The sequence below is a fragment of the Pongo pygmaeus genome, chromosome 2, assembly GCF_028885625.2.
Source record: "Pongo pygmaeus isolate AG05252 chromosome 2, NHGRI_mPonPyg2-v2.0_pri, whole genome shotgun sequence".
Taxonomy (NCBI): Eukaryota; Metazoa; Chordata; class Mammalia; order Primates; family Hominidae; genus Pongo; species Pongo pygmaeus.
Genome location: NC_085930.1, coordinates 194,830,337 through 194,841,097, shown reverse-complemented (window position 1 = coordinate 194,841,097; position 10,761 = coordinate 194,830,337). Strand labels below are relative to the sequence as shown.

General features: G+C 42.1%; 1 protein-coding gene across 3 annotated transcripts in view; it reads right to left on the bottom strand.

Annotated features, from left to right (window-relative positions):
• Positions 1-296: 296 nt before the first annotated feature.
• The window catches only part of SENP2 (SUMO specific peptidase 2), a 44,594-nt gene continuing 34,129 nt past the window's right edge, over positions 297-10,761 (bottom strand). For all 3 annotated transcript variants that reach the window (XM_054483568.2, XM_054483570.2, XM_054483572.2), the window contains 4 exons: positions 9,248-9,327; positions 7,081-7,165; positions 5,013-5,108; positions 297-1,629 (listed from right to left, as the gene is read on the bottom strand). In XM_054483568.2, the coding sequence (XP_054339543.1) occupies positions 1,567-1,629; positions 5,013-5,108; positions 7,081-7,165; positions 9,248-9,327 (324 nt within the window). In that variant the 3' untranslated portion in view covers positions 297-1,566. The remainder of the gene's footprint in view (positions 1,630-5,012; positions 5,109-7,080; positions 7,166-9,247; positions 9,328-10,761) is intronic.

The following is a 10,761-nucleotide window of genomic DNA, read 5'->3' as shown; positions in this document are numbered from 1 at the left end:
CAGTCATCACCCACCACATGGCCTCTGGCTGACCATCAAGTAGGCCCAGCATTTTCCATCCACACCACAGGCCCCATGTCCTAAACCAGGAGTTTTACAAGTCTCAGGGAACTGGCTGCAATAGCTAAAACCAGTATACCTCTGGGACCAGCAGCTGGAGCCCTCCAAATGGCAGGCACGTAGATTCATAGATAACACGTGCCCAATTTTTCCAGTTTTACCTCTTGCTTTTATGAATCAGAACAAGTCTGGGAGGTTGAAGTAGGGAGAGGGTTAGAAATCATTTCAGCATATACTTTTTTAGGTTCTGCCAGACAACCTTTTATTACATCAGAAAAGCAACACTAGGCACTAGATCTTGCAAAATATGTCCTGACCAACTCTAAACTGTCTGAAATTATAACCACATCAGTAAGGTTTTTAATGAACAAAAAAGTTAAATACAAACTTTCATATGCAAAATAGATTATTGTATAACTGGCAACCTCAGAGCCAAGTACTAAATTTTCTTCCACAAATTTCAGTGGGGATGGAGTGGGGAGATGTTAGTCTTAAATGAGTAGAAAACTTAATTTAGACTTAATTTATAGAAAAGAAAAACTCTGAGGAAAAATAGCTTTAGATTGAATAGTATCTTTTGAAATAAACAGCTCAGGCCAGCCCCTAAAATTCTGAGGTTTATACTCAACCAGATCTGGGATGAAAATGAAGATTTAGGGTTTACAGTTACTTCAAATCCATGAATCCAGTTTGAAGACTAAGCCAAGTCACCACATTTCCAGAAAGGGAAGTCTCTTTAAGGTGACCACGACACTCTTCAGAAGATGCTTGCATAGTCAGAGTCCCTTGGGCACAGTTCCACTGTTCAGGGCACTGTGCTAGCGCTGTAGTGTCAGACTTCCTCTGAAAGGCAACGGGAGCCCTATCCCACAGCATTTGCATTTCTCCCAGCATTTTTTGAGCCTCAAAAAAACAAAAACAAAAACAAAACAAAACAAATCCCAAACCCTCCAGCTTCACGTTGGCAGTTACTGCTCCAGCTCCACTTCCTTCCGCCCCCAGTGAGAGTTCCCTCCTGCTCTTCAGCAGGGAGTGGCAGCTTGAGTAACATTCCTTTCAGAAATAAATAGTTCAAACAAGTAATTTAGAGCTAACTGTAAAAGAGCAGCAGTAAATGACCACTGCCCATTATGTTTGCAAACGAGTGAGTGAATGAATATGCTGAACAAACACACAGAAAACAAACAATTCACAGAATAAATCCTGCATTTCCCACATTCATAGGGAAAAGAATCTCTTAAAAAATATATTAGTTAGCGTTTGTTCTTGTGTGGGTTGAACAGTCCAAAGCTCTGAGCAGGCACAGCCTTACAAACAGGATTGCAAGCAGCCCTCTGCACCCCAAGTCAGGACTAGAGTACAGTGAGAGGCCTTCATGCACTTTTGACAGCTCAGTACCTGTGAGAACAGAAGTGATGCAGGGACTTTTTAACCCACAATGCATGAGGTATATGGAAATGTCTGTGAAAGAACCACCAGCAGCTAGAGGGACCAGGCAAAGTTTTCTCACAGCAACTGCTGATGAAGGATTTCCCACACCATCTTCTTTCGGAAGAGAGGCATCTGGTGCTGCAAAGAACCCCATAAACAATGCACGCATTACATATTAATGTGCACAGCAGCACAACCTTCAGGTGTAATCACGTAATTAAGCAGGATGTCCATGTTCTTTTTCTAAGTGTTGACATTTTTACATCATGGAACATACTTATAAAACCATTTTTAAGTTTATAATTACATGATATGTACCATAAGTTTTTTTTTTTTTTTTTTTTTTGAGATGGAGTCTTGCTCTGTCGCCCAGGCTGGAGCGCAGTGGCGCGATCTGCTCACTGCAACCTCTGCCTCCTGGGTTCGAGCGATTCTTGTCTCTCAGTCTCCAGCGTAGCTGGGACAACGGGCATGCGCCACCACACCCGGCTTATTTTTATATTTTTAGTAGAGACAGGGTTTCACCATGTTGGCCAGGCTGGTCTTGACCTCCTGACTGCAGGTGATCTGCCCGCCTCAGCCTCCCAAAGTGCTGAGATTATTTATAGGCAAAAGCCACCACGCACAGCCTACCATAAGCATTTTTATATGTTAAGGAAAACCAAAGCAGGATGTAGAATTATACAGCATAGTACAACTTGACAGTCCTGCAAATATCCAAGTGGTGGCACAATAGACAACTTTTCTACTTATATGAATTTTCAAAACATTCTAAAATGAACATATTCTGTTTTTTTATGAGAAAAACATATTTATTTAAATAAAGAAAAAACAACGAAATCTACAAGTTTCTTTCTGCTCTACCAGGCGTTGTACATTGCCAATTCTGTTCAAATAGCAACTTCTCCCTTTAAAATCTCATCTTATGAGGTTCAAAGAACAGCCAACTGCTTTGCTATTTGGCAACATTAAACAATGAGATGTTTTACTTAATAAATTATTCTGCTTTAACTGACAATCACTACATGGGCAATTTGCAAAGCAGCAACACAAAAAGCAACTCCAAAATTACCCGTAGTACAACTAGTCCTTCTAGTGAAATCGGAAGTTCACATTCTTGGCCGGGCGCAGTGGCTCACGCCTATAATCCCAGCACTTTGGGAGGCCAAGGTGGGCATATCATCTGAGGCCAGGAGTTCGAAACCAGCCTGACCAACGTGGAGAAACCCCGTCTCTACTAAAAATACAAAATTAGCTGGGGGTGGTGGCGCATGCCTATAATCCCAGCTACTCGGGAGGCTGAGGCGGGAGAATCGCTTGAACCCGGGAGGCGGAGGTTGCAGTGAGCTGAGATCGCGCTACTGCACTCCAGCCTGGGCAACAAGAACGAAACTCCGTCTCAAACAAACAAAAAAAGAATTTCACATTATTGAGGTACTCCTGATGTATCATTATAAATAGTTGGATGTCCCTTACTATAAACTAGTGATGTCACCAGGCGTGGTGGCACATGCCTGTAATCCCAGCACTTTGGAAGGCCAAGGCAGGTGGATCACCTGAGGTCAGGAGTTCAAGACCAGCCTGGCCAATATGGTGAAACCCTGTCTCTACTAAAAATACAAAAATTAGCCGGGCATGGTGGTGCATGCCTGTAGTCCCACCTACTGGGGAGGCTGAGGCAGAAGAATTGCTTGAACCTGAGAGATGGAGGTTGCAGTGAGCCAAGATCACACCACACTGCACTCCAGCCTGGGCAACAGAGCAAGACTCTATCTCAAAATAATAATAATAATAAACTAGTGATGTCCTACCTAGGGGTGGGGGCTAAAAAGTCTTAACACATGATTCTTAAATTATTTTAAATAGTTCAAAACATCTAGTAAAAACTGCACATTTGCGCTTAGTAAAACTGCTGAGACTAAGCAATAAATGCCTTTATTTTTTACTGGAATTATATTAATTCAGCACGGGAGTCCTAGTTACTTCACGTAATGGAGTTTGTATTACAGTTTGTATTCATGGAATACATACAGTTTGCTTGGTAGACAACATCTATCAAAATAAGGTCTGTGGATGAAAAATATTTTTTAATAAGGTTGTCCTCAGTTGTAAAAAGGTTGAGAATCCACTGTTACAAATTCTCAAGAATTCCCAACATACTTGAGTTTCCAATCAAATGCAAAGCCATGGAGAATTAAACAAACAAAAGAGCAGAACAGGCCGGGCACGGTGGCTCACGCCTGTAATCCCAGCACTTTGGGAGGCTGAGGCAGGTGGATCACGAGGTCAGGAGTTCGAGACCAGCCTGGCCAACATGGTGAAACCCCATCTCTGCTAAAAATACAAAAATTAGCTGGGCATGGTGGCACACGCCTGTAGTCCCAGCTACTGGGGAGGCTGAGGCAGGAGAATCACTTGAACCCAGGAGGCAGAGGTTGTGGTGAGCTGAGATCATGCCACTGCACTCCAGCCTGTGCAACAAAGCGAGACTCCATCTCAAACCAAACCAAACCAAACCAAACCAAAACAAAACAAACACAAAAGAGCAGAACAGAAAGGAAAAGCAGTATTCACAAGTTACATCTTAGATCTGTGGCTTCAGTTCTCACAGGCCCATTCTTCCCTTGCTATTAAACACTGACATACCTCTTTCTTTGGCTAGAAATAATAATACACAGGAACCAATGAATGCCAGAGTTCAGAGATTTGCAAATTGTGCTCATTGTGTCACCAAAGACTAGGATAAACCTGAGAGCAATAACCCTGATTCTGGCAGGAGTAGGGCTAAAACCAAGATTTAAAGCAATAAGAATAGCACAGCTACTACTATTTTTTTTTTTTTTTTGAGATGGGGTTTCTCTCTTGTTGCCCCAGGCTGAAGTGCAATGGCACAATCTCGGCTCACCACAACCTCCACCTCCTGGGTTCAAGCAATTCTCCTGCCTCAGCCTTCCCAGTAGCTGGGATTACAGCCACCACGTGGCTAATTTTTTGTATTTTTAGTAGAGACATGGTTTCTTCATGTTGGTCAGGCTGGTCTCGAACTCCTGACCTCAGGTGATCCACCTGCCTCGGCCTCCCAAAGTGCTGGGATTACAGGCCTGAGCCCAGCTACTACTATTTATTTTATTTATTTATTTTTGAGACAGAGTCTCGCTCTGTCGTCCAGGCTGGAGTGCACTGGTGCGACCTCGGCTCACTGCAACCTCCGCCTCCTGGGTTCAAGTGATTCTCCTGCCTCAGTCTCCTGAGTAACTGGGATTATAGGCATGCACCACCATGCCTAGCTAATTTTTGTATTTTTAGTAGAGATGGGGTTTCACCATGTTGGCCAGGCTGGTCTTGAACTCCTGACCTCAGGTGATCCACCCGCTTTGGCCTCCCAAAGTGCTGGGAATACAGGTGTGAGCCACCACGCCTGGCCAGCTACTACTATTGAGAGCTGAATGTGTGCCAGGCGCTAGCCAAGTGCCTTATCTTGCTTAGTAACAAGTAAATGGATGAAGACAGTCTTCACTCACCTGAGTAAATGTGATAGGTTTGTCCCTAGAAATATAATCTGCATATTTACAAGTAAACATTCCACAATCACTCCCATTCAACTGTTGAGGAATCTCCTAAAATTACAAAGAAAAAAGAAGAGAGGAAAGGGTAAAACATCATTAAATACAAATTCCTTGGACTTTTTCTAAATATTGCTGTAAACAATATTATAAACGTAAATATTAAATCAGGTATTACCTAAACACACAGTCATATACAAAAAACACAATTATTCTTACTCTACGTGGTATAAAACAGATCATAGCAAGGGAAAAACAGGCCTTGTGAGAACTGAAGCCACAGGTCTAAGATGTAACTTGTGAACACTGCTTTTCCTTTCTGTTCTGTTCTTGTGTTTGTTTAATTCTCCACGGCTCTGCATTTGATTGGCTAGAGTGCAGTAGCACAATCCTATGGCATAGGCATAATCCATAGCAGGGCACAAACCCTAACTATGAGATGGAGTGCATGACCCCACAGGAAATGCTTTTCAGAAGAGAAAAACACAAAGTGAGAGTTGCATCTCTCAGCTCCCATTCCAAGAAACCAAACTGAAAGGAGGTTTACTACCAGGGATGCTAGTCAGAATTATTTCAGAAGCATTTATCAATTTTAAAAAGGGCCAAGTGTGGTCAATCAGAAATGTAACTTCTCTAGCTAAGAAAATAAGACTACTGCTTTGGACCCTACAGCTTCAAGGTGGACAGAGAGAAGTTCCTGGATAGGCTTTAACCAATTAGGATCTTGCCTTGATGGATCAGTTCTGCCGTAAGGCAAAAACAACACTTGCTACAAGCAGCACTAAGAGCATAATAAGCCAAAGGTGGTGGATTCTAAACCCAATGAGCTCACACCTTCTTCAGGCCTGTGTTGCCCTAATCTTGGCAGTCCCTGACACACTCTGGCTGTCAGTCACAATTAGCTCAAGTTAGTAAGAGTACGGGAGAGGCCACTTCCACTGCTGGAAAACACATTAGATGACAATAGCTCAATTTTTACTCAAAGAAATGAAGTTTATTATGATTTTTAAAGTTTGCTTAAATACATACCACCCATACATACACAGATACCTCACACTTTTCTCTCGAGCCTAGCATCTCTCACAGAATGGACAAAACTAGAGACTACAATATACAAAGAAAGGCAATTTGTTTTCTTTATTCCATTTCCCATACCAGAACACAGTATTCATCCTAACAGACTCTTCCTTATATCTGTGCTCTCCTTAGGAAATTTCAAAGCTTATCCTTCAAATTTTTCTTTTTCTTTTTTTTTTTTTTTTTGAGACAGTCTCGCCTCTGTTGCCCAGGCTGGAGTGCAGTGGCGCTATCTCCGCTCACTGCAACCTCTGCCTACCAGGTTCAAGTGATTCTCTTGCTTCAGCCTCCTGAGTAGCTAGGATTATAAGCACGTGCCACCAGACCCAGTTAATTTTTAGTGGTGACAAGTTTTTGCCATGTTGGCCAGGCTGGTCTCAAATTCCTGACCTCAGGTGATCTGCCCACCTAGGCCTCCCAAAGTGCTGGGATTACAGGTGTGAGCCACCACGCCTGGCCCAAATTTTTCAGTTTAGAAATTAAAATGCTTTTTTTGGCATGGGATCCTAAGACTTAAACAAACTCCCAAATTTTGGAAAAGAAATGTAAACTTTCATTAGCACCAACCGGGAAATTAGCCAACTTGAATGTAGTGGGTTCCTTCCCAATTCTGTGGGAGATATGCAAGCATATGTTAACATTTACATTTAGACAAGAAGATGAAAGCTAAGCAACCATTTTAGTTAAATTAATTGCTAAAGATTTAGAAGCAGATCATTCTTAAGATGTATACTCTGGCCAGGCATGGTGGCTCACACCTGTAATCCCAGCACTTTGTTTTGGGAGGCCCAAGACTAGCCTGGGCAACAAAGCAAGATCCCATCTCTACAAAAAAGAAAGAAAGAAAAAAAATGATGTGTACTTTAAAAGTATGCAGGGAGCCAAATCTGGATAATATACTATTAGTAAATGCAACAAAGTATGTCAAATATAGATGATCGTCACTCACATGTGGTTTCATGCTGTAATGGGTCCACTCTAAAAGATTCAGATCAATATTTCTTTTGGTCTTACTTTCATCCTGTAAATACTGACTAAAAAGCAAAACAAAGAAGAAATACATCAATAAATCCCTACAGAAACTAACCATTATGGTTACAAAGGGCTTTGTGATGTTAAACAGATATGCCATTCTCAAATCCATATTCATTAGCTTTTTAAAAACGTGACTGCTTTCTGGATTTTTTTTTTTTTTTTTTTTTTAAGACAGAGTCTCGCTCTGTCGCCCAGGCTGGAGTGCAGTGGCGTGATCTCGGCTCACTGCAACCTGTGCTTCCCGGGTTCACGCCATTCTCCTGCCTTAGCCTCCCAAGTAGCTGGGACCACAGGAGGACGCCACCATGCCCTGCTAATTTTTTATATTTTTCTTAGTAGAGACGGGGTTTCACCGTGTTAGCCAGGATGGTCTCGACCTCCTGAGCCTGTGATCCTGCCTGCCTCAGCCTCCCAAAGTGGCTTTCTGGATTTTTTATTTAATTTGGGGAGGTCTGCTTACAAAAATTGTACATGCTTGTTTTTAAAAGTTGAAATATATATCAGGTTGATAAGCATTAGATGCCCCCACCAAAATTAAGATATAAAAAATAACATAGGCCGGGTGTGGTGGCTCACGCCTGTAAATCAACATTTTGGGAGGCCAAGGCAGATGGATCACCTGAGGTCGGGAGTTTGAGACCAGCCTGACCAAAATGGCTACTAAATCTCTACTAAATCTCTACTAAAAATACAAAATTAGCTGGGCGTGGTGGCACAAGGCTTTAATCCCAGCTACTTGGGAGCTGAGGCAGGAGAATCTCTTGAACCTGGGAGACAGAGGTTGCGGTGAGCCGAGATCACGCCATTGCACTCCAGCCTGGGCGGCAAGAGTGAAACTCCATCTCAAAAAATAAATAACATAAAAAGCCAAAGATCGCCGGGCACGGTGGCTCACGCCTGTAATCCCAGCACTTTGGGAGGCTGGGGTGGGCGGATCACCTGAGGTTGGGAGTTCAAGACCAGCCTGATCAACATGGAGAAACTCCGTCACTACTAAAAATTCAAAAATTAGCCAGGCGTAGTGACAGAAGCCTGTACTCCCAGCTTCTTGGGAGGCCGAGGCATGAGCATCACTTGAACCCAGGAGGCAGAGGTTGCAGTGAGCTGAGACTGCACCACTGCATGGGGTGACACAATGAGACTCCATCTCAAAAAAAAAAAAAAAGCATGAATGTAATAAAATATGAATTTTCAAATCCTGTTACAAGCAGCACATCAAACTATACTGTATGATCCCAGTAAGAACATTTCTATACATGGGATAATACATGTATACGTATGAACGCAAATGTATGTGTGCACAATCTATACACATCTTCAAAGAAAAGACTAGAAGAGAACCATTTTATAAACAATTGGTGTATCTTACGATTTTTAGAATTTTCTTCTCTATGCTTTTTATTCAAGGTAAACAACCATAAATAAGAATAATATTTTATACTAAAACAATATTGAATTATTGTTAGCAGCAACTTTTCTTCACAAGATTCATTTGTCCTTAGTAAAGTTGAAAGAAGGAACTTCATTGCTTCCAGTGAGCAGAAAAGGAAAAATGGACCCATCTTACTGCTGCATTTTCTCACTGAACTCATGTCACTACTTTACCTAGCTAAGAAGTAGCTATGCTTTAAAGACCGGTTTCTATTATAGCAACTACTATTTGAAACAGTCCCCTCAAACCACACACTTTAAACACTGCGCCTGGGTTCTGAGATAAACTCAACTCTCATGGAAAGCATAAAGATATGAGTGGGCTTAAGAATTTAGAGGACTAACACTCCCCAACTAACAGTTCCTTAGAACATTCAGAATAACGTATCGATCCCAAAGAAATCTAATGCAAATCACAGGATTCTAATAAGATCTATTTTACATCATAATACATGACAAACTTGTTTCCAGTGATGCTACTAAACATGTTTTCTCAGTTGAAATCAGCTATTATTTTAAAAATAAAATGCATGCTAAGTCCTGAAATAGCCTTAACTATACATTAGACTACCATCCACACAGCTTCCTAGGATGAGATAGAAGAGCGATCACCTCAACAGGGGGTAGTGAGGTTTTCAACCTTTACTTACAGGAGAATCTCACAGATCCTGTGGCCCTTTTGTCCCATAGAATCCAGATATTTAAGACACTTTTTTCTTAGGTCAATCACCTATAATGGAAAAAGATAACATCCAGAAATATCTTAAATGTAAGAGGAGTGAGAGTTTTACTTCCAAAAATAAAAGCATCTTTTAAAAAATACATGTACCAATATAAATTGTTCATGTATCTTAGAAATCCATTTATGGACCAGGCATGGTGGCTCACACCTGTAATCCCAGCACTTTGGGAGGCTGAGGCGGGCAGCTCATGAGGTCAGGAGTTCGAGACCAGCCTGACCAACATGGTGAAATCCCATCTCTACTAGAAATACAAAAATTAGTTGGGCGTGATGGCATGTGCCTGTAATCCTAGCTGCTCAGGAGGCTGAGGCAGGAGAATCACTTGAACCCGGGAGGCAGAGGTTGCAGTGAGCCGAGATTGTGCCACTGAACTCTAGCCTGGGTGACAGCGAGACTCTGTCTCAAAAAAAAAAAAAGAAAAACGATATCCACTTATATTGATACATGTATTAATTTTTTTTTAGTTAAAAATGTATCTTACGTATCTTTAGTAAAAAAAAGTGTGTTCCTAAGTTAAAAAATTAGTGGTCCTCTCAGAGTGATGAGACTTTTTTTTTTTGCTTTCTTTATATCTGTATCTTTCTTTCTTTCCTTCTTTTCTTCCTTTCTTTTCTTTCTGTCTTTTTTTTTTTTTTTTTTGAGACAAGATCTCACTCTGTCACCCAGGCTGGAGTGCAGTGGTGTGATCACAGCTCACTGCAGCCTCGACCTCCTGGGCTCAGGGAATCTTCCACCTCAGCCTCCCAAGTAGCTGGGACCACAGGTGTGCACCACTAGGCCCAGCAAATTTTTAAATTTTTGTATAGACAGGGTCTTTGCATGTTGCCCAGGCTGGTCTCAAACTCTTGGGCTCAAGCAACCCCTCCTGCCTCAGCCTCCCAAAGTCTGGGATTATAGGCATGAGCCACCACACCTGGCCTTATAAATGCATGTAAACAAAACTAAATAAATTTAATAACCCTTATGTGTACTAAGACTCTTTCCTGTTAAAAATGAAAGCTCCTCGGCCGGGCGCGGTGGCTCCCACCTATAATCCCAGCACTTTGGGAGGCTGAGGTGGCGGATCACGAGGTCAGGAGTTTGAGACCAGCCTGACCAACATGGTAAAACCCCATCTCTACTGAAAATACAAAAATTAGCCAAGTATGGTGGTGCATGCCTGTAATCCCAGCTACTCAGGAGGCTGACGCAGGAGAATCACTTGAACCCGGGAGGCGAAGGCTGCAGTGAGCTGAGATTGCGCCATTGCACTCCAGCCTGCGAAACAGAGCAAAACTCCATCTCAAAAAAAAAAAAAAAAAAAAGCTCCTCAAGTACAAGGACTTTGTCTTGTAGCCTTCTAAAAGTTGTTCAACTCAAGAACTAAAAAGGAGGCCAGGTGTGGCATCTCACCCATCATTTTGAGAGGCTGAGGTGGGAGG